Raw genomic sequence first — 24,832 nt, forward strand, 5'->3', positions numbered from 1 at the left:
TAATTATTACCTACATACAAATTGCATTTAAATATCTGAATGCTGAGCTTTGCTGACCTTGGACTAGTTTTGTTCTAGGGTTATTATGGCAATTCCCTCACTCTGCATCAAGTATGTCATGAATTAATACTGTATTGAATTAAACAGTCTACTGATGCAACAGTTGGCAAAAAACCAGCACCCAACCCTAACCTGCCCTCTCCCAACCCAAAACTATAACAACCTGGTGCGTCAGGATTACTTACATACCCGCAGGAGTGCGATTAGGAATAGGCAATGGCCCTGGGAACGAAGAGGATTCAGAGAGAGCAGACATCACAGGTGGGGTGAGGATGTGGACACCTCCCCATGACTTGCTTAAAGAGTATTATGCCAGGCCAACCGGAACCACAGGTATAAACATTTCATCAAAGACAAATCTGACACATAATTGACTTACGTAAAGCAGAGTTAAATAGCTGCATAAATAGAATACAGTGGGAGCTGTCATAGTGTGGATTCTCCCACTGACTTTCTCCTGATAGAAATATGTGGAGAAGGTAAGTTATGTACTCCAAATTCACTGCTTCCTCTGATGCACCACACAACAGGGCAGATTTATCAAGGGTCGAATTGAAAATTCGAATTTTCAATTTTTTTTTTATGGTCAAAACTGTCAAATTCGACTAGGGTGTTATCCAAACTCAATGCGAGTTTTTTTAAAAATTCAAATTCGATTTTCGAGATTTATCATACTCTGGTCCTTTAAGAATGCGAAATTAAACTATTCGCCTCCTAAAACCGAATTGCTGTTTAAGTCAATGGGAGGGATCAATTTGGACATTCAAGTTTTTTCGGAGAAAAAAACTAGAATCGAGTTTTGATTCAAACTCGATTCGAGTTTTCGGGTCGTTTCAATTCGTCCGAGTTGGAAAAATGTGATTTTATTAATAAATTTCGAATGGTCGAATTTTGAATTTATGGGAGTTTTAAAAAATATGTATAATAAAGTGCATACCCCAGAGTCAGAAGGCTGTTGTCCTCTGGGATATTCTCGGGATCTTCTTCTTCATTCTCACTGCATTTTAATGCATCCACTCTGAAAAGACAAAAAGGAGATTATATTTAAACTGGTTAATGAAAAGCAGTTGACCCAAATACTGTACCTACAGATAAATTAAAACCACCAAAATAAGAATAAAACACATACAGTATAAGATTCGAATATAAAACATTTACAATGCTTTGCATGCATTTCAGAGCCTTGCGTGATTTCATTTCCCTGAATCACAAATTCTACAGTGAAATTTTGTTTTCTATAAAAATGGCAAGCAAATTTGAGCGCAATTGCCACATCCTCCCATGCAGCTTCCCCACCAGAACTCCAGCATTGCTGCAGGCACCAGAATGAGCCTAATGCAACTGAAGCCAATACCTTAAAATTATTTTATTTTTACCAGTCAGGTTGGTGTCATTTCTGGCATTCCATGTGTGAGTGACATGCATGCTCCATTCTTTCAGTGCAATCACATTGCCACTAGTTATGCTGGCTGCTGTGGAAACCCTGGAGTCTGGTTCAGAGCTGGCAGTTGTTCCAAGGTCCCCCAGCATTAATAGGGGCAACTGCACTCAGTTTGGAACAAAACCTTTTGATATAAGTACCTTTAATTAATGAGATTTTTCATACAAAGCGAAACCGCTATCATTTTGGGTTAGGAAAAAAAATGAAGGGAAACTACTGCCAAATTTTTATGAGCTGAGCGTCATTTGTCTACATATAGCTAATGCACATTATGAGTATTCTTCCAGAGCAGAAAAATGCACTTTGGCCACATTTTAAGCAACATAAGCAGTGCAAATCTAACATTGCTCACACCTTAAAAATGGCAGTTTTACACTGAAATGTGGTTGTTTTTTTTATCAGCAGAGATTGGGCATCTTGACAAAACAGAAGGGAGAATGGTTTGTTAAAAATGAATAACTGCATGAAACCACATTTTAGCCTACTAAACAGCAAAAGCTCAGCAGGACTTTGATCCCAAACACGGGGCCAAAAGTACTTTGGCCCTGCAATATCACAATCAAAGCCGAAATCTTAATTCAACTGTGAATTGAGGGCACTATCCAAAAAACTTACACCAAGCCAATGAAAGAATTAGTACACAAACCTTTTTATGTTTAGAGGTCCCTAGGGTAAAAATTGAAAAGAACAAAAGTCGAGATTGAAAGGGCTGATTAAGAAACTGCTTAGTATTTTATTTATCATGATCTAGAGCAGTGCTGTCCAAGGGCCAGCATTTTTTTGGGTATGTGCTGGAGGGCTGATGATGCAAGCCAGTGTTGGCCACTCCCAGATTTAAAACCGCACCCATGTTCACACCCAAGTCATATTGACATACGCTTAAATCCATATGCCTCTTCCTCCCCTGTGGATAGTACTGAAAAATAATTAAACACCTTTTGGACTCCCTATTTCCAAATGCTAACAAACCCCCTACAGACTCACCTTTGACAGGCAGAGTAGGGCAGGTAGAATTGGGCACACACACAGTAGAGCAGGAGACAGGGAACCTATCATGACCATTCTAAAATGAACATTACAGTATTGTTAGAGGCGTGAACAAGTGGACAATGCAGGGGTTTACAGTCTGAATCTGAAGGTCAAACAAAGCAGGGGCCAGTTAATCTCAGTAGGTATGGGACCTGTTATCCAGAATGCTCGGGACCTGGGGGTTTTCAGATAAGTGATATTTCCGTAAATTGGATCTCCATACATTAAGTCTACTAGAAAATCATTTAAATTAAAAAAAAAATAGTATGGTCTCTTATTTGGAAAATGTACAGAGAAAAAGGAATAATTTTTAATCATTTAAATTATTTAATTAAGATGGAGTTTATGGGAGATTGCCTTCCCGTAATCTGGATAACAGGTTTGCGGATTAAGGATCCCATACCTGTACTTCTAATGTTTACACAAGGTAAGCAGTCACAGCAGCTAGATTTAAAGGAGAACTAAACCCCTCTTAATAGCCCTCTGTTTTCTTCTATGACAAGAAAAGCCAACTAAAGACAATGGCATGCGACCCTGTCTGACCTTCATATACCTCTGTCCAATAGCCTTCTGTCCACTTCTGCATGAGCTGCTTTTCAATGACCGGTGGTGCTGAGGAGACTATCTCCCCCTCCCCTCTCTTGCTTGAAGCGTTGATAAGAACATGCGCAGTAGAGCCTATCAAGAAGCATGTGCAATCGTGCTGGGACCTGAGTGTGTATTGAAGAGCAAAGGGGCTGGGAAACAGAAGTACCGAAACCAAGATGGAGGCCGTGAAGATGCGATCGAAAATACAAAGTGGTGTAACAAAGAAAGGGATTAGGTGTGTGCCAAACCGAGTTAGTGACTCAGCTGGGGCCCTCAATGACAATACACATATGGTGAGTGAAATGATCATTTGTGGAGGGTTGAATTCTCCTTTAAAGCAGAGGCCACCAGTTGGACAGCACTCCTAGTTTCTAGTCCCAACCACTTATATCGAATTATGTTGTCGGGGCAATTAACATAACATCCCTTTACCTTTCACCAGAAACCTGAGCATGATAGTGGAAGCAACCTTGGCACGTATGCTTTTGTGAACTAGTGGAGACCTTAATAAATTAATAAAAAATATTGCCAGGTAATGGCTTTCATATACAGTTACAATAAAAAGTTTTGCTCTACACCTATTCCATTGACTTGGAAATGTATTATAGCTACTGTCACCTCACCAATTAGTACTTGGATAAGGAGTGAGTCATCAATTTATTGTTGTGTCTTAGGGCGGCTTTTTTACCCTTGCCGCAATCCCATTTATCAGATTGTGCTCTTATTGCCATTTGAGAGAGCAAAGTACAAAACACAAATGCAGGTTAAATAGAAAAAAGGGAAAGGTTGAAGACAGGTCAGCGTGCTCCAAAATGAGAGTAAATTGACTTTAGTGATTACCTGGCTACTTTCCCCATGTTTTACATTGGGCAGAACAGACAATCCAGGCAGAATGAAGTGTCACTATGTTTCTTCCAGTGAAGCTTTGTTCCAGTCATGTTTAGTGGTTATGGCCCACACTTGTGACCAGATTAAAGGTCTTCTTCTTCTTCTGCCAACTATTAGCAGATGCTTGACAGAAGACTGTAACGACGTATCACCTTCATCAAAGCAGTAATGACATCTGTTGAAATTCATATGAACTGCTTATTTCCATCTGCTCAGTTACACAGAAAGAAATCTTTATAATTCACTGTTAATCTAGCTATATACAGAACAAACCATTTGGCGGGGTCCCAGAACATCTGGCCTGTCAGTGCCACCCATCTAGTCAGATGTGAGAGGCCACTGTTCTGATCTACTTTCCGTAAAATATCCTTCAGCAAAAGGAGATGAATCAGCAGTGTGACCAATCACAGATTTAGCCAGATTACAAGACATGAACTGCTTTGAGGAAACACACTTATTTGTATATGCCATTAAACCACTAGTTTAGAATAGATTTTTTTCTTCACACCCCTAGAGCATAATACAAATAACATACAATCAATAACAGAGTGTGTTGGAGAAACGCCTCCTGTCTGAATCAGCGTTATCAACATACTGTAGCATAGGGGTATAACCTCCAGGGAGGAAAGTATTATTATTCATGACATAGCTATAGATACAGCACTAACATTGACACTAATATACTAGGATATTACGGAGCTCAAGGTAAAGGCAACTAACTGAATAAGTGGAGAAAGCACTTAAGCTATAACAATAGGCTTCGCCAAGCTAGAGTGATTTACATTGAACAAAAAAGAAAAAGAACTGTATGAGTGAAAGCCATGTTCTGGCATGAGAAGAATATGTAACACTGCAAAGGTACTATAGGTAGCTGGACTTAAAATGTGAGTAGACCACTAAACAGCATTTTCCTTTCTTCACGGACGGCTGTGTATTCTGGGTAGACTTAAGGTGGACATACACGGGCCGATAAAAGCTTCCGACAGACCGTGTCGGCAGCTTATTGGCCCCTGTATGGGGCCCCCCGACGGGATTCACCGATCGAGATCTGGCCGATTATCCAGAATGTTCGGGACCTGGGGTTTTCCTGATAATGGATCTTTCCATAATTTGGATCTTCATGCCTTAAGTCTACTGGAAAATCATTTAAACATTAAATAACCCCAATTGGTTGGTTTTGTTTCCAATGAGGATTAATTATATTATAGCTGGGATAGAGTACAAGGTACTTTATTATTATAGAGAAAAAGGAAATACTAATAAAAATTTGGATAAAATGGTGTCTATGGGAGATGACCTTTCCGTAATTCAGAGCTTTCTGAATAACGGGTTTCCGGATAACGGATCTCATACCTGTTCTCAAATCGAGCCTTGCCTTGAAATTCCACCTAGGCCTGACTTGAACCATTCAGATTCACTCAGTATATTAACCAGACAGCTTTATTTGAGGTAAACATTAATACAGAGTATTCGAATACTTAGTATTAAATAATAGCTCATATGTCCTGAAAGCTCTTGAGGATGTGGACGAACAATTAGCAATCCAGCATGTTACAATTTAACCAGTTTCTTCCATGGGGCTGATCCAGAACCCATAATAGTTGGTATTTAAACCACTTTTACAACACAAATTATTTGCCTCCTGAATCATTTTGATTCCATAGGGTACGCCCGGTCAAGTTTGGCTTTTAAAAGAAGTCCAGGGGAACTGGCTGGGAAAACAGGAAAAATTCTTGTGGGTCCCAGTCCTGTTGGGCCCCAACACTTGCCAGCTAGCCAACCAACATTGGTAAAATGCATACAAGATAAAAGAAGGTTGTGGATTCAGTTGTAGAATGCACAGACATTTTTAGTTTATTCATGGAGGCGCAGATGAGTGTAAGTAGCTGTGTGTGGTGCGGAGAAGTACGGCAGACAGAGGTTGGTGGGTTGAAGGATTTCAATGTGCCCATGGCTGAATGGTCATATCCATGTACCATGGATTTGGATGCCTCTGGTTAATTCATGTGTAAAGACAACAACAGAGCATTTCTTTTACACCAACTGCACAAATGTCATCAAACTAGGTATAACCACCTGGAACAAATCTGCACAGAGGAATTGTATTGTATTGTATACTGTATATTTTACTTTAGCACCACAAATGTACATGGTGATCAACAAAGCACAAGCACAAACCAGGTCACAGTTTGTATATAGTGAACAGCAAGAAGAATTACCCAAGTTCTAGGAATTCCAATACACAGCCTCAAAGAGGTCCCTGTCCCCAAAGAGCTTACAATCTATGGAAAAGAGAAGACAGAAAATATAAAATAGGGGGACAAGATCATAAGAGGGGGGGTGTTGTTAAAGTAGAAGAATCTTATTTATAAAATGAATTTTAAAGGAGGTTAGAGAATAAGAGTTAAAATGGAGCTTTCCTAATGGAAGTTGTTTCCATAGGTCTGGAGCAATCATGGAGAATGATGTTATGTCTTACTCAGCTACGTTTTCCCCATACTGAGCCTAAGTGCCAGGAGCGACTGTATGAGGAGATGTGTAGAAGCATGTATAGGAATGCAGGAATGGGCCAGAATCACACCAGAAGACGTACGACTATTTTTGCTGCAATACGAGTGTCTATAAATTGAATAGATGTAATAAACACTTACATAAACAGCTTTTTTCTCCTTCTTTCACAAGTCTTAAGAAAAGAAAATGCATTTCACAATGGCCAATCACCCTGTACCTTGTACCTAAAGTCCCAGAAACCTAGTACATAGAGTCATGCTGTATCTGTCATATATTTACTAGTGCCATATAAAAATAAAGATAATTGTACAGCTGATAATAATAAAGAGTAGCAGGTAAAAGAAATCAAAGTACTGACAAATAAAAGCTATCCTGAAATGACACTGCATTGATTAAATCATCTTATGAAGATTTCTTAGTTTGTAACATCTCCATACGCTTACTACACTACAAGAATACCTTGGTAAAATATGGACTTCTTATACAATAAAAGGTCTGTTGATCAGTAATCAGCTCGACACTGAGACAATATGTTTATATCATAGACATCGGAAAGACCATCAATATATCAATATATATAAAGGCTTGAGCACACACTTCAAAAAAGCTTTCAACGGCTTATATAATAATAGAATGCTGATGCACACCAGGATTTTTCTTCCAAAATTTACTTCTTTATTTAATCGACGTTTCGGTCCACGTCTGGGACCTTTATCAAGACACATTTCAATACAAGTGAACATATTATATAGAGACTCACCCATCTGTGACCCATCACCAGACCACACCCATTTTCCAATTACATGTATCAACCCATGTGTACCCTCGTTATTCAATTAACGTATTATATTCCTTTTGTGGGCGTGACCTGTGGATTAAACATACATTGTTTCAATATATAGCTTTAAGAAATTGCTACGATTTATATAGTGATACATAATAATCAGCATAGTAAACAAAAAATTATTACAATTTATATAGTGATACTTAATAGTCAACATGATATAACCCTTTTAGTGTATAAATAATCCAATTTAAAAATATGTAGATATATAAATATATAAATATATAAATATTTAAAACAATGTTAAATGTCGAGGATTTTCTAAAAAGCGGCATAATCAACTGCTACAATACTAACAATGGTCTTATATGGATTGTTTTTATCGGATTATTTTAGATCCAAAAAAATCCCAAGAGGCTTCCGAATCAAAAATGTTCCCACTATTGGACGGCAAAATCCTGATTTTTGCAGAAAATGGATCGGAGTCCTTAATAGATGCTCACTAGATCTTATGGTTTTGGTCATTGAAGAACTAGGCTCTGAAATAGTTAAAGTGAGAAAGGAGCTAGCGTCGCTGGAAACAGCACACCAAACCCTTATAAATGATACAACATTTGCAGAATCACTTCAAAAATTGAAAAGCAATGTGGAGAACTTTAGAATGGACTTACTTCGTTTCAAAAGAGATAAACTGCGCAAAGTAGAGGAGGATTACTTGCAGCATCGTGTATACCGCTGGCTTGGAGGCGGCGGGGGTGCTGGAGGCTGGCGTGGAGGCGTTCCAAAATGGAGGAAACAGCGTGGCAGAGCTCTCAGCACCATCGATAGTTCCGGCGACTCTGGGGAAGAGGATGTGACGTCAGTGGAACGCACAGAAGCCGGCGCAAGTGGAACGCAGAGCAGCCAGCGCACAACAGGAAGTGACACTGAAGGAAACGCTCGGTCAGTCCATTTTCACGAGGACCCTCTGCCCACCGATCGAGGACCAATGGACACTGCAACCATACTAATGAGCACCAGGAACAACAACAGAAGCGGAAGAAACGCACCAGGAGGGGCAAGAGGCGGCCGTGGACGTCCTCCCAAGTACCCAAAATGAACCCTATCTACAACCTGTCTCACCACACGCTCACGCCAGCTGAAACCTCCATACTAAGCAAAGGTACCTCTTTTGTTCCCACTGTACCATTTAACAAATTTAATTGGGAAGTTGAAAGCTTTAAATTGGGCAGAAAGTTGAGATTAATGGATAAAGAGTCTAATGAGAATTCGGAGTGCTCTATTCCTGTATCTAGATGGAAGAATAAAAGTACTTACGATCCAGTCTCAAATAACACCAATATTAAAGTCTTTCTACAAACTGTAAATCATGAAATAAGCACATTACCGGATTCGACTTTTAAGGCACACCCTAATCTAACAAAGGAAGAGAGACAATCCATACGGTCATTAAACAATGACAATACTATCATAATTAGACCAGCGGATAAAGGGGGAGGGATTGTTGTAATGGACTATGTTGATTACCAAAATGAAGTGTTTAAACAGTTAAACGATGAAACAGTGTATACAAAGTTAAGAGGTGATCCAGTGGTTAAATACAAACTTGAGATTGAAAATATATTGAGTAGTGCAGTTGAAAGAGGTTGGATTACAAAAGGGGAAAAACAATATCTCACACAGGAGTTTCCCATTTGTCCCGTACTATACTGTCTGCCCAAAGTCCATAAAAGTGTCAGCAACCCCCCAGGTAGACCCATTGTCTCCTCTAGGGGTGGTTTGCTACATCCTATTGGACTATATTTGGATTATTATTTACAAAATACTGTGCAATCATTACCTTTTTATTTAAAAGATACCCAGCATCTGTTACAAATTTTGACTGACTTGGTTTTACCAGAGGGACCCATCATATTGGCGAGCATAGATGTGTGTAGTTTGTATACCATCATTCCCCACAAGGAAGGGATTGATTCAGTGAGGTGGGCATTACAAAACTCAGCCAATTATGATGGTCCCCCTATTGAATTCATCTGTCAACTCTTGGAAATAACATTAAAATGTAATTATTTCCGTTTCGAAAAACAATTCTATGTACAAAGGGAGGGTACGTCAATGGGAGCCCCAATGGCTCCCGCATACGCAAATTGTTTCATGGCCCAATATGAGCAAACTAATATCATACCTGCCTTTAAAGACTCCCTCTTTCTATACCTGCGGTACATCGATGACGTGTTGATTATTTGGCAAGGAGAAAAGACAGATCTATTAAACATGGTAGAAAGTCTGAATAATTTGAATTCTACAGTCAAATTTACATTAACACATGATGAGCAAAAAATCCAGTTCTTGGATGTGGAAATTTTTAAACAAAATAACAGGCTGGGTTATAAACTATACAGAAAAACCACAGATCGAAATACTTTGCTCTATTCTACAAGTTTTCACCCACCAAGCTCTAAAAAAGCAGTGCCTTTTTCAGAGTTCTTGCGTACTATACACAATAACTCGGAAAGTGACACTTGTGAAAAGCAAATACAAGAAACATTCGATCGTTTTGCACAGAGGGGGTACAAACCACATGTACTAAATACGTCATTAGAAAAGGCACGTATACACATGACACAGAGAGAAGAAATAAAATCCACCCCTAACAAACAGAACCGCTTCATTCTAACATCGCAATACACCACAGGATCACCAAAAGTTAAGGACATTGTCGATAGCCAATGGCCAATTTTACAAAGTGATAAAAAACTATCTAAAAAACTGACAGAAATGCCTATGTGGGGTTACAAACGGGGGCCAAATCTGAAAGATCTACTAATGCAAACTGACCCAGTTCACTGTTATGAACAGAAAAGAGAGATTTTAAGTAAACTAAAAAAAGGGTGTTATAAGTGTGCAGGTTGCACTACCTGCAGATCTATGATGACCGGTGACACATTTAGACATCCCCATTCGGGCAGAACAATAAACATCAGACATCGGATAACCTGTACATCGACCCATGTAATTTACATTATAATATGCCCATGTGGTTTAACATACGTGGGCAAAACTCAAAACACACTACGCATAAGAATGGGTAATCATAGATCGTCCATTAAAAAAGCATTCGAAACTGGAGAAGCAGACCAGCCCCTTCCACAGCATTTTTTAAAAGCAGGACATAGACTCCCAACCCTAAAATTTATGGGTATAGATTTGGTCCCAGAGCCGAATAGAGGAGGTGACTGGGACCGTTTACTGTTACAGAAGGAGGTCTTTTGGATTAGAACACTTGACACCTTAGCTCCCCGCGGTCTTAATGAGTATTGTTCCTTTGCACCTTTTTTAGAAACAAACTATCTAAGACCATTGTTAGTATTGTAGAAGTTGATTATGCCGCTTTTTAGAAAATCCTCGACATTTAACATTGTTTTAAATATTTATATATTTATATATTTATATATCTACATATTTTTAAATTGGATTATTTATACACTAAAAGGGTTATATCATGTTGACTATTAAGTATCACTATATAAATTGTAATAATTTTTTGTTTACTATGCTGATTATTATGTATCACTATATAAATCATAGCAATTTCTTAAAGCTATATATTGAAACAATGTATGTTTAATCCACAGGTCACGCCCACAAAAGGAATATAATACGTTAATTGAATAACGAGGGTACACATGGGTTGATACATGTAATTGGAAAATGGGTGTGGTCTGGTGATGGGTCACAGACGGGTGAGTCTCTATATAATATGTTCACTTGTATTGAAATGTGTCTTGATAAAGGTCCCAGACGTGGACCGAAACGTTGATTAAATAAAGAAGTAAATTTTGGAAGAAAAATCCTGGTGTGCATCACAGTCTCTATAACAGTATGAAGTAATACACTGATATTATAAAGTCTATATATATATATATATATATATATATATATATATATATATATATATATATATATATATATATATATATATATATATATATAGACTTTATAATATCAGTGTATTACTTCATACTGTTATAGAGACTGTGATTAAAGGACACTGGGCAACCTGTCAGGTACCTAATTGATTTGCCTGTGAGCCAAATAGACAGTAGCTACAGTATGTGCAATTATGGGGAAGGCCAAACAAACACGGTTACATTCAGTCAAGTAGTCTGACAATAAGTCATGTGACAGGATTGCAGCATGGTTAATGAAAACTGCACCCTGGGGTGACACTTCTATTCAAATGGTTGGGTGGTATGATTGAAATCAGCCAGATCAAATATAGGCAGAAATTCCAAGCTTAAAGTCCGTAAATGATGGGCTTATTCATTCCTACAAAGCTTCGGAAGAGTTGTATTAACTAATGTGTTAGCCTTAGTGCCTTTGAACACTAATTTAAAAGTTTTATAATAACAAACAGAGGAAGGAGATCAAGCAAATGTGAGTCACGAAAGACAAGTAAGATATTCCAATGAAGAAGGGGTCTAGTACATATCCCTGTTCCCCCCAGTCAAGCAATTGTCACAGGAACACTTAATTCTGCACACTGGAGCCAGGTCTGCTGGGAAATAAATGAATTACACATTATCAGTTCTACTGACAGAGCTTTTAGCATTCCATTTAAAAATTATTTTCACTGACAAGGTTCTGGTTACTGGAGAAAAACTCGTGACAATTTTTTTTAAATTAAACAGTCATGTCAGAAATATATAATAGTATTAACGTGCCGCACAGTGACCAATTCATTTTAGCAAATCGGTTAAGGCAAATCTCTCGAATCGAATTGTTGATTTTTAGCCATTGATCCAATATCCTGTCATGGAATTTAAATGAATTTGATCTGCATTCATTTGGGATACTGGCAAAAGGTGCCTTTTTAGAACAGCTTCTAAACCACAAGATATTAACACTGCCAGCTTTAGATCCTGGGTTACTTATTTAACCTAATTAAAGGAAAAATATACCCGAAATAAATACCTAAGTAACAGATAGAAGACCACTAAATATTATATAAACTATACTATATATCAGTAAGTATTGCCCTACTACAGCTTTTACTTTAAACCATCATTTAATGATGTCAGTGTGCTCTCTCAGAGATCACAAGACCAGAAATAAGACAAAAATTTGTCCAGTAATTGGTTCATGTGACCCAACATGTATGTGTGCCCTTGGTTTGTTTGTGTGCTCCGTGAATCATTGGATTGCAAGGGGGCGGTCCTTAGTTCTTGAAAAAAAATCTATTTAGGATCACCCAGTGGCACATACTACTAAAAAAAAAAAGTATATTATTCATGTACATGAAGTAGAATTTTACATTTGATCTGTTTTACGCAATAACTTTTCATAGAGACCAACATTGTTCGGAGTGTAGTTATACTTTAAGGAGGATGCTCAAACAGCCTGACTAGGGCAAAAAATTGTTTATGATAAGGAAGATGAAGGATAGTATACTTAGGTTTTCACAACATGTTTGCAATGGCAGTGAGAGATCCCATGGGAACCAACCTTGCACCCTCACATAGCTAAGATACAACTCAGAAACAATTACGCAAGAAACCCAAATGTTCCTTTTCCAGTAATTATTTTCTCCAGAATTGTATCTAAACCAGCATCACCAGTACCACCTGGTTCCTGGTTATTCCAGTAAGAACTGCCTGACACTACCTGTGCAAAGTATGGGCCTAAGAATGCTCAAATGTGAATTTCTGGCAGAAAAGTCTTTGTATCAGTGGTGACAGGCAGTTCTGAATGATGGCAGTGGGTGATGAAAGGGGCAGAAGGAGAAATATGTTCTGCTAAACATTTGTTGGTGTTCCAATGTGCAATTACAATAAAAACAGTAATTAAAATGCAAACACTCCAAAAGTTTATCAGATATAAGAGATAAAGGGCATCCAGAGTCTGGTACATAGCCATGTTCATGTCTGTTATCTCTCCTTTCCAATTAATGCCATGGAAGAAGTTCAAAGACCAGCATAATGGCAGTAATCGCGATGCGTTTTAGGGCAATGACACACGAGGCAATAGCCTTTCCTTCTGTGGCTCAATAGAAACACAAAAATATAATAATGTGTTACAAAATATAATTACCAAAAAACAAAAAAACTTTCTTGGAGAAGAGTATCCATAACATAACTAAAGACAAGACTCCCCCATGCATTTGTACAATCTCTCTCTATCACAACTTGGTAAGATCCACCTCTTTAAGGGCTTTAAGGGCTATTGTCGCCGCGACCGCAAACGCGTGGCTATCTCCCCGTGTGGACTAGCCCTAAACGTAACCTTTAATGAATTATTTATTTAATTTAAAAATTTCGTCTATACGCGGGCGCTGAAAAGTTTGGTAGAGACACCAAACCCACCGGGGACCATCCCTGAGGACTGTGGACATATTTGATACACGCATTTGATCGCCTAAGATTCTTACATCAGAAAGCGTGCCGTGTCTCAAGAAAATTTTTTTATGTGCAAGTAGTTAAAGTACCATTTGTGAGTATTCACCTAAAAAGCATATATAAGGAAAGTAGAATCTTTGGTGTTATGGTGGCTTTATAGCTGGAAGGCATTAGGACACTTGTAGTGTATATATTAACCTCCAATGAGCACATTAAGAAGTGTCAAACAATATCACACTATACTTTCTTTGTATTTTAACTGAGCCTTTTTGCACTGGCTCCAAATTTAGGTATTGTGATTCGGACTTGAGGGGATACAAGTTGAGCCAGACAAGGATTGTGGACTATTTGAACCTCAGAACATAAGTACAAAATGCTGTCTATACACATTATAGTACAGGTATGGGATCCGCTGTACAGAAACTCGTTATCCAGGAAACTCTGAATTACGGAAAGGCCGTTTCCTATAGAATCCATTTTATCCAAATAATCTAGATTTTTAAGAACAATTTCCTTTTTCTCTGTAATAATAAAACAGTACCATGCACTTAATCCAAACTAAGAATTAAATAATTAATCCTTATTGGAAGCAAAACAACTTATTGGGTTTATTTAATGTTTACATGATTTTCTAGTAATCTTAAAGGAGAACTAAACCCCCTTGCAGCTGGGGGTCACTTTCGCCCCCCCTTCCACTGGCCCATTCCTGCATGGTGTTGCACTGGAATGAGTCTCCCATCTGGCGACACTGACCTGTATATACAGATCAGCGGAGCACAGGGGAACCATGTTCTCTAGCTTTGTTATCTTTCTTTTTGGTAATTTACAGAGCTTTCCAGCTTCAACTGTGCATGCTCCAAAATCGAACATGTAGGCACTCATTTTAGGAAGATGCTGAGGCTGGCAAAAATGGCTCTGCTGCGCTGTTCTGCATATGCAGGTTAGCGGCACCTGAAGGGAGACCCATTCCAGTGGGAGACCCATTCTAGTGCAACACCATGCCGGGAGGAAGTAGGGAAGGGGCCAGTTGAGGGGGGCGAAAGGGGGCCCCTAGCTGCAGGGGGATTAGTTCTCCTTTAAGGAATGAAGATAACAGGTTTCATACCTGTATATATGAAAGTTGCATGACATTAATTTATTACATAAAGACAGGGAAAAAAATGCATTATTGAAGTCATTCACAGACATTGTTTTACAGGGATATCTCGGATTCTATTACTATAGTTCAGCTGCCTGGAATGTCTGTTTACCAAAAGGATACAATGCCTCTAATAGTATCTTTTTTATAGTCCCTATGATTTGAACAAACTGGTATATGAGGACTAATTCTGCACCAATCTAGCTAAATAAATATTTAATACAAGATTTAATCATGTTAATCTTTATTCTCAAAGTTTGGCTAAGAAATTTTACAGCTCTCTCCCATTGTATAAGATTCAACCCTGTTATTGTGGTGGTTTGCACTCAGACATTCCATAAGCTATTAAGCATATTGGTTTTGCTAACTAACACATAAAATGAATACTGCACTTGACAGTGAAAATGTAAGTTTCCAAAGTGTAACATGCTAAGTTCCTGAGAGAACAGTATAAGACCAGTCGGAAAACCTCTGACACCAATATAAAGAAAAATAGAATTTTCAATGATACCCTTTGACACGATTAAAAGCCAAAGAGCGTTGGAGAAATGCATAGGTTTATGAGCATGCATAATCACCCAATTAAAGATTCAAAAACATTACATGCTCTGGAATACATCTAAGATATTTTATACAGGCTCACATAAGGCAATAAATTAATTTTCAGATCTGATAGTTGGAAAAATTATACCAGCAATAAACTTTGCTGCCAGCCACCTGAGATACCCTTTCAAATTAATTTGTTTGATTAATTTGTAGTGATATAGTCACAGCATTTCTTGTATGGAAAGGCAACAAGTATCTTATAGAAGTAAAGCACATTTTAAATAAAAATCTAGCATGAATTGCAAAGAACACAGGAGTAGCTCATATTTGATGGTCACTATTCATGTTGCACTAGACATAAATCCTTTTCAGATAAATACAGACCAACATTTATGTCACTGTTGCCAGGCTTCTGTAGATTCTCTGCTGCTGTTGCATTACCTTCTTACTTCAATATCAGCACATAGAAACACAAGATAACATATTAAGGAAAGTGAGGTGTCATCACACACAAATATACCAACAGCAGATACTTTTCAGAATCTAAACTTTATGTAATCACACACAAGGAAATCTGGTCAGCCGATGCCCCCCAAAGGAGAGTTTAGGGGCCACTCAAGAAATAGATATTGCATACAAATGACCTGAATGGAGAGGTCTGTGCAATTCATTCATTTGTGCAAGGCCAAATTTTGGAATCAATGTGTCACAGCTTTCCTATGACAAATTTGTGTACTTTGGTACTGCATTATTTTAAAATGCAATATTCTACTAAAATCTTAGTAAGCAAATACTCACACATTCCGGAAATAAGAGTCATCTCAGTATGGTGTGTTATTAAGCAAATTCTAGGGGTTTTAAAATGTATTATCTGGGTTCCCATATAAAAGCAATGTCCCTGCAGTAAAGTAGGAGTTAGGCCCTGGGCACAGAGTGTGTTCTCTGCTGCTCTACTGTGTTTTGTCACAGGTGAAGGGAGGCAGAACTGCGCTTTTCTGTAATTCCATGTATCTGCACTGACAAATAAAGATTCCACATAAAATGCAGGTACATGGATGAAGCAGAGAAAAAAGTGAGAGGCACACGTTCTCTATCTATAGGTGATCCCAGACACAGAAGAACTAAAATGTAATTTTTTCAAAATTTGGCAGGTTATGAAAGTTTGAACACATTTCTGTGTTTTTTATTACATGAAGGTGAATTGCCCTTAAAGGTGGTGGCACACGTAAAGATTCGGGGAGTTTAGTCGCCTAGCGACAAACCTTCTCTTCTTCGGGCGACTAAGAGCTGGCCCTATATTGGGCCTATAAGATGAGGGTCATGTCAGTGTTTTGATGCCAACGTCATCCAACGGGTCTCCATAGGACTGCAGGAAGATTTAATTGGTAGCAACTTGCCAGCAATCAGATCATATAATTTTGGCCCAATGTGTAAGTATGTGTAAATCTGGCAAAGATCTGCTAGCTGGGAGCCCTTATAAAATGACAGGATCTTTACATGCATGGACATCTTAAAGCATCTGCTATTAAATTATTAACTCAGGAACTGACAATGAAAATGTGAGGACATTAATAAAAGCTTGGAACTAAACATGCTATGAAAATGACTATCATCTGACCTAAATGTCTGGTGTGACTGGCTGTAAACAAATATCCAGTGTCTTCTTGTATCAAATTAATTTCTTCAACCTCATCTCCATTTCTTTGCCGATTACCGGACACAGAGCCACCATAACCTCTGCTTTTAAAAGCAATTAATAGTGGTAAAATTCAACATAACAAACACATCATGAAGGAAGTGTATTTAAAAAGACTCACTGATGATTTTATGATGAATGACATGATTGTAAGCCCCATTTAACAAAAAAGAAGTGTGCATCGCTGACATTTCATGCCAGCGATTTTTGTATAATGCAACCCCTATGAAGGCCAGAAATTTATTCTATTTGTTATGGAATACAAAATATATTTCTCCTGAACAAATGCACCACAGTAGTAATACAGTCTGGCAACTGGGCAAAGGGGAACAGCAACCATTCCATAGGACAATGGCAGATTTCCTGCGGATGGTAAATTATTTGTAATGGAAATGGTTTAATTTTTAAATAAAACTACATCATGACAGAATCATGACAGTATCACTTTAAACTTCCAAATCAGCCCTCTCAGATCGACTTGACTTATTAGCCAGGTAATAAAATACTGTGCGGATGAGGGAAGCATCAGTGCCACTTTGACGTGGTCCTTGCCCCGGTGGCCTGCACACCATAGTTGTGATCGATCATCTGGCTGTGAGCCAAATGATTGGATCAGCCCCATATCACCCAATCACCCTATTAGACTCTTGTTATCAGTTCAGAACTGACTGCATAGTATGAATGATCTAAGGTGGCTAGAAGGAAGATATACTCACTTTGTGAGGTTGAGAGTCAATCGACTGGCCAGCAGGCCATTTGTTAATTACATAAGGGGCCTCTGCACACAGTGGGAGAGATATGGCTCTGTCTAAGGGGACATTTTCCAAAGCTATTTTCCAGCAAGCTTTAACAGAAATCTGGCTCAATGTCTGCTAGGCAAACACTCATTTTGAATATGTACATAGTACAATAAGCTTCCAATGGACCAAGTTTAATTTCAATACATCAGGGCTGGATTGGGAGCAGGTGAATATCTTTAAAAACATATGACCTTGTATTTTTATATGTCACAATATTTTTGGCTTGATAAAGGGCACGTTGCATGCCCGAAACGTAGCCTGTTTTTAAGGGAATTTTTCACTAAATATACACTTTTTGCTTTAACGTGAGTGCTGCCTCATTTGTGCTGTTCTATAAGGAAAGTAGGAACGTCTCAGGAATTCCCCTAAAAGTCTGTGCACCACGAACACCCATATAACTAAAGGAGAGTGCTGTTTATTGTGTTGTTATATTATCCGATTCTAATTGGCACCCCTCAAGTACATACCGGCGCAATGTCCAGACAGGACGAAGCGACTGGTGAGACACGTGTTGGAACACAAGGTGCATTGTTTGGATACACGGATGCAGAAGTGACAGAGATCATGGCCGGATTCACTGGACCCACGGAGTTTCTACACACGTCGAATGTGAGTTACATGCGTAAACAGTTTGAATCTCTGCAGAAATGGCAAGTTGATTTAGAACTCCACGGGTTGACATTGGCTGAATATCACAGGAAACAATGGATCCCACACGGACTAAGGGTGAGTCTATCCCCTACACTGTTCGCTAATAATGAGGATTACTGTATGCGGTTTGCACATATCATTAATAAATGCTCAGCGGATATCATGGTCCTTACTTTAGAGTTCATTAAGAAGTCGCTCAATAAGTACAGACTGATATCAAACACATTGAGGAACAGATACAAGTCAACAGCACACTGGATGAGCTTACTGCCCTTAAGGAACAAGTGGGAATAAAATTGGAGCGATATCGTAAGGAGGGTGAGAAACAAAAAACGCTCTAAGTTTGACAGAGATGCCCAAGATTATAGTTGGGTTGGGGCTATAGTTGGGCTAGTGGAGATATAAAGACATTTCCCTTTCGCCCATGCCCTGAAAACCAGCGTCCACAAGCTGGTAATAGAGGATATCAAAGTGCTGACAAATCTGGACCTACTGAACATTTTCTAGACAGCGCTATCAAGGGAGACATAGGTTGCACACGCGGCGAGGAGGTTGTAGACACAGGAGGGGGAACTCTGCGACCCCAGCGGGGATGCAGCAAGAAAGTGATAAGCAAGTGATTTATAATATCTCTAGCAAAACATTGACTAACTGGAGGAATCTGTTTTGGCTTGGGGATTGAACTTTTGTCCAGAGACTACACCTGAAACATTCCCGTTAGATGTTGATTTGTATCGCTTTTTTTGCTCTTTAAGATTAAAAGTTCACTTTGCAGCCAATCCTTCTAAAAAGATTGATGTGGTACACAAAATCCTAACTGCTTAGATACCTCTACGTGGGACTTATACAGTAAAAGTAAGTTTGTTCCACCCACCACCTATCCTGCCTTTGAAACCTATATTAAAAACATTCAGGATGAGATTTGACGGCTAGGACAGGAGGAGAGTGGTAACAACTATGTATCCCAAAACATAACTAGGCAACAAAGAGAAGCCTTAAAAAATCGGATATCACTATAAAACCCTCCGATAAGGGGGGGCGCTATAGTGATAATGGACACTAATTATTACATTTCAGAAATTGAATCCCAGTTGTCTGACAGGGAGGTCTATCAAAAACTTTTTTTTTCTTTACAACCTAAGGGGTTAAAGAAGGGATTATGACCTATATCTTTTTTTATAGATAACTTGTATGTTAAACTATACTCCAGTTGAGAAAACATTAGGATGCAGATGCGACATGCAGACGAAGCTCTAAATACGATGAGAATATACAGGGAAATAGAAATTGTTAAAGGGCACGTTGCATGCAGAAACGTAGCCTGTTTTTTTTTAATTTTTCACTGAATATACACTTTTTGCATAAACGTGAGTGCTGTCTCATTTGTGCTGTTCTATAAGAAAAGGAGGAAAATCTCTGGAATTCCACTACAAGGCTGTGCACCACAAACACCCATATAACTAAAGGAGAGTGCTATTATATTGTGTTGTTGTATTATCCAATTCTAATTGGCACCCCTGCAAGTACATAACGGCGCAATGTCCAGACGGGACGACTGGTTAGACGCGTGTTGGAACGCATGGTGCATCGTTTGGATACACGGATGCGGAAGTGACAGAGATCATGGCCGGATTCACTGGACCCACGGAGTTTTTACACACGCTGAATGTGAGTTACATGCGTAAACAGTATATATATTGGCGGCCAGGATTCCTCAGCCCGATTGCCAGTCCAGGCCTGAATATCATACACATAGATCAATTTAAAAGTTGGAGTTATTCTGACAAAACCAATATAAAGCAGGCTGCGTTTTTGAGTGTTTAGATGCTGTGTAGGAGCACAGGGCTAGTCAGTTAGAGGTTTGGCATATTATACAAATAAGTTTGTGGATGCCAGAGTAGGGCTGTCAACCTATTATTATGGGGGAAGGAATACTGTCCTAGATTTCTCTCTCTGCTATTTAGTGATACTGGCACTAAAAAAAAACTACTTTTCAAAACATCAAAAGTTACCTATAAGCAGTGCTTGAATTGGGGCGGGATGCGGCAGGATGGCATCCCGCCACTTATTTTTTTTTCAACAAAATGCATCCCGTCATTTTTTGGCTTGACAGGCGGCACGATTCCAGCCGCATATTTGTCCTACGGCACTGAGGACTGTGCGCGCTACAAATTTCAGTGCTGACAGGGATACGAGAGACTGCTCGTCTGTCGCGGCTGAATGATGTTGGAGTCGGAGAGGCTCCCTGACATGACGTCACTATGCGGCGCCGAGTGCCACTGCTCGTATCCCTGCCTGTCACAGCTGAATAATGTTGGAGTCGGAGAGGCTCCATGACGTGATGTCACTATGCGGCATCGAGTGCTGGAGCTGACACAGAGTGGGCTGCTGCTTGGTTCAGCTTGAGATAATCTAAGTGCATGCGGGGGGAGGAGGAAACCGGGGGATCAGCTGTTGGTGTGCATGGCAAGGTCCGCCCTCTCGGCACTGACTAGACGTGGCTACCTGCTGCTGGTGCCCATATTGGGGAGCCCAAATTGTGTGTGCTCGAGTGACTCGCGCTTTGTTGTGTCTGTGTGCAGTGCCGGCCTTAGGCCGATTGGATCTATTGCGCCCCCTGCAGTACTATCAGGAGTGGGTGCGCGGCTGCACCAGGGTCCATGCCCCCTGATGGGGCCCTTGATGTGTATGTCTGTCTGTGTGTGTAAGCCTCAGTGTGTGTGTGTGTGTGTGTGTGTGTGAGCCTTAGTGTGTGTGTGTGTGTGTATGCCATAGTGTGTGTGTGTATGCCATAGTGTGTGTGTGTATGCCATAGTGTGTGCGTGTGCCTCATTGTATGTGTGTCTCAGTGTGTGTGTGCCTTAGTGGGTGGGTGCCTCAGTGTGTGTGTGTGTGTCTCTGTGTGTGTGTATGTGTGTGCCTCAGTGTGTATGTGTGTGTGCGCCTCAGTATGTATGTGTGTGTGTGCCTCAGTGTGTGTGTGTGTGTGTGTGTGTCTCAGTGTGTGTGTGTCTCAGTGCCTTAGTGAGTGTGTGCCTCAGTGTGTGCGTGTGCCTCAGTGTGTCTGTGTGTGTGTGTGTGTCTGTGTGTGTGTGTGTGTTTGTGCCTCAGCGTGTATGTGTGTGTGTGCCTCAATGTGTGTGTGTGTGTGTGTGTGTGTGTGTGTGTGTGTGTGTGTGTGAGCCTTAGTGTGTGTGTGTGTGTATGCCATAGTGTGTTTGTGTGCCTCATTGTGTGTGTGTGTGTGTGTGTTTGTGTGCCTCATTGTGTGTGTGTGTGTGTGTGTGTGTCTCAGTGTGTGTGTGGGTGTCTCAGTGTGGGTGTCTCAGTGTGTGTGTGGGTGGGTGTCTCAGTGTGTGTGTGTGCCTTAGTGGGTGGGTGTGTGCCTCAGTGTGTGTATGTGTGTGTGTGTGTCTCAGTGTGTGTGTGTGTGTGTGTGTGTGTGTGTGTCTCAGTGTGTTTGTGTGAGCATTAGTGTGCGAGGGGTCAGTGTCAGTGAATGCCATGATAGATGTAAAAAAAAAAAATCGTTCCTGGTGTCAATTTCGCTTTACTGGGGGAAACCAAAAAAAACATCAATGGGCGTGGCTTGTACTAATGGGCGTAGCTTATCATTGTGGGCGTGGCTTATAATTGTGGGCGTGCCTTCTCTTTTTTTGTACCAAAATGTACCATCCCTTCACTTTTTTAGACCCAATTCAAGCACTGCCTATAGGCCATGTTGATGTTTTTTGTTTTGTTTTTTAATAAAGTTGCAGCCAAACTTTTAGTGCTGTGACTTTGTTTCACGTGGTGCGGCAGTGCACGCAGTACTACTGACATGGCTCCTTTAAATATATACTTAGTTACATTATATTACAGACATACAGCAAAATGAGCAAATGCTAGAAACGAGGACAGCTATGCAATGCAATACACTTGCGGTGTATAAAGCTTGTTTACGCTCTCCGCAAAAAGAAGTCTAGGTTACCCGCAAATCAGTCGGAGTTCCGCAGCAGTTTCCTCCGAACAGCCAAGATCCTGGGCCACATCGCTATTGTCCCGCAAAACTTCCTCCACCAACGTTAAATCGCAGCTCTGTAACCTTTCTCGCCACAAGTCCCCAAAGGAACCCACATAGATCAGACGCGTGTTCGCATCAGTCACTTCATACACAGGAATGTTTTCATCCATTGTCCTGCCGTGTTCAACTCCTTTCTCAGAACGTCCATTCGGACGAAATGCATCATGGGCATTGTAGTTCTTTGCCTTCTGACACTGCATTGGGAGGAGTCAAACAGACTACAACTAACAGAAGGCTTCCGAACGCTACAGTAACATACATGCATATTGTATTCCATTTTCCTTCAAATAAAGTGGTGCTGCCTTAAAATGGAATACATCAAACCCAAATGAGGGTTAGGCGGTATAGTTGAACGTGTGTGGTGCTGGAGCGACCTGCCGCTGTCTGAAGACAGTATCTAAGTCTCGTGTGGCATAGATATGCCGAGCCTGTATCAGCAAGCAGCAATGCCATAGTTTCCTGCAATTTTAATTAAAGTGCCAATTTATTTGATATAATAGTTTGTAGGAAATACAAATGAACTTTTCAACAGTGTGTGTTCTTTAGTTTAAAGGAGAACTAAAACCTAAACCTGAATATAGTTAAAAATGACATATTTTATATACTGAACTTATTGCCCCAGCCAGCGTTGGACTGGGACACCAGGGGACCACCCAAAAACCTTAGACCAGGGGCCCACCATAAAATCATAGACCAGGGGCCCACCCTCAGTACTAATATTCTTCATCTCCTCAATCAACCTCTATTCTCCTAGTCTGTTTTCTTCATACTATATTATTCCATATATTTAGCCTCTTTGTTCTCATAGAAATAGGAAATGGCCATGAAATAGGCCAAAAGTTTAGCAGCATGAGGGCCCTCTGATACCTGGGCCCACCGGGAGTTTTCCTGGTATCCCTGTGGGCCAGTCCGACACTGGCCCCAGCCTAAAGTTTCAGCTTCTCAATAGCAGCAATGATCCAGGACTTCAAACTTATCACAGGGAGTGAACATCTTAGAAAGTGTCTGCGACACTCACATGATCAGTGGGCTCTGAGAAGCTGTTGAGAAGCTTAGGGGTTGTCGCAAATGATCAAGCAGAAAATGTTGTTGGCCTGTCATATAAGCTGATGCTACAGGGCTGATTATTAAATTGTGATGCTACGGGGCAGATTCACTAACTTTGAGTGAAGGATTCGAAGTAAAAAAACTTCGAATTTCGACGTTTTTTTTGGGCTACTTCGACCTTCGACTACATCTACGACTTTGAATCGAAGGATTCGAAGTACAAATCGTTCGACTATTCGACCATTCGATAATCGAAGTACTGTCTCTTTAAAAAAAACTTTGACCCCCTAGTTCGGCATCTAAAAGCTACCGAAGTCAATGTTAACCTATGGGGAAGGTCCCCATAGGCTTGGCTAACTTTTTTTGATTTAAGGATATTCCTTCGATCGTTGGATTTAAATCCTTCGAATCCTTCGATTTGAAGGATTTAATCGTTCGATCGAAGGAATAATCCTTCGATCGTTCGATCGTCCTATCTGCGCTAAATACTTCGACTTCGATATTCGAAGTCGAAGGATTTTAGTTCCTAGTCGAATATCGAGGGTTAATTAACCCTCGATATTCGACCCATAGTGAATCGGCCCCTACGTGTGCGGTTTTCTGTGCTACCATGTAGTAATTTTCTGTATTAAAGGGGTTGTTCGCCTTCAAAAACATTTTTCAGTCCAGTTGGTTTCAGATTGTTCACCAAAAATAAAGATTTTTCCGATTACTTTCTATTTTCTATTTGTGACTGTTTTTCTAAAAGTGAAGTGTAAAGTTGCATTTTTCACCTTCTAAGGTTAAGGGCACACGAGCAGATTCGGGGAGATTGTCGCCCCGAAGAAGAAGAAGAAGAAGAGATTTGTCACCAGGGCGACTAATCTTCCTGGATCTGCCCATGTGCCCTTACCCTTAAATGTTTTAAATTGATACATTTAGTTGATACATTTGTTATCTTTAGCCCTGCTGAGCGGAATCATTAAAGGCAGCTGTTAGAATTGATACAATGGTTGCTAATATTCCAATGGGTGCTGCTGAAAAATGTATTGACTAAATGTAGCAAATTGTAGCAGTTCAGAATGCTCTTGCATCATTGAGCTGTCAGACTGAAACATTAGAGACAGGAACATCAAACTTTAAATTTGAATTTTGGGAGAACAGTAAAAAATAAAAGATAGAAAGCAATTGGATAAAAAAACTTTGTTTGTGGTGG

The 24,832-nt window shown here is 39.8% G+C and overlaps 1 protein-coding gene across 6 annotated transcripts in view; it reads right to left on the reverse strand.

Moving 5' to 3' along the window:
* Positions 1 to 22,789, reverse strand: part of snapc3.S (small nuclear RNA activating complex polypeptide 3 S homeolog) — a 34,415-nt gene extending 11,626 nt beyond the window's left edge. The window contains exons 1-6 of one of the 6 annotated variants that reach the window (XM_041580106.1): positions 22,498 to 22,633; positions 15,765 to 15,828; positions 7,973 to 8,140; positions 7,278 to 7,385; positions 3,959 to 4,181; positions 998 to 1,078 (exon numbers count right to left, since the gene is read on the reverse strand). In XM_041580106.1, the coding sequence (XP_041436040.1) occupies positions 998 to 1,078; positions 3,959 to 3,975 (98 nt within the window). In that variant the 5' untranslated portion in view covers positions 3,976 to 4,181; positions 7,278 to 7,385; positions 7,973 to 8,140; positions 15,765 to 15,828; positions 22,498 to 22,633. Of the gene's footprint in view, positions 1 to 997; positions 1,079 to 3,958; positions 4,182 to 7,277; positions 7,386 to 7,972; positions 8,141 to 15,764; positions 15,829 to 22,497 lie in introns of all 6 variants that reach the window. The other 5 variants (XM_041580105.1, XM_041580108.1, XM_041580107.1 and 2 more) reach the window with 5 other exon arrangements.
* Between the last annotated feature and the right edge of the window lie 2,043 nt (positions 22,790 to 24,832).

The sequence above is a fragment of the Xenopus laevis genome, chromosome 1S, assembly GCF_017654675.1.
Source record: "Xenopus laevis strain J_2021 chromosome 1S, Xenopus_laevis_v10.1, whole genome shotgun sequence".
NCBI lineage: Eukaryota > Metazoa > Chordata > Amphibia > Anura > Pipidae > Xenopus > Xenopus laevis.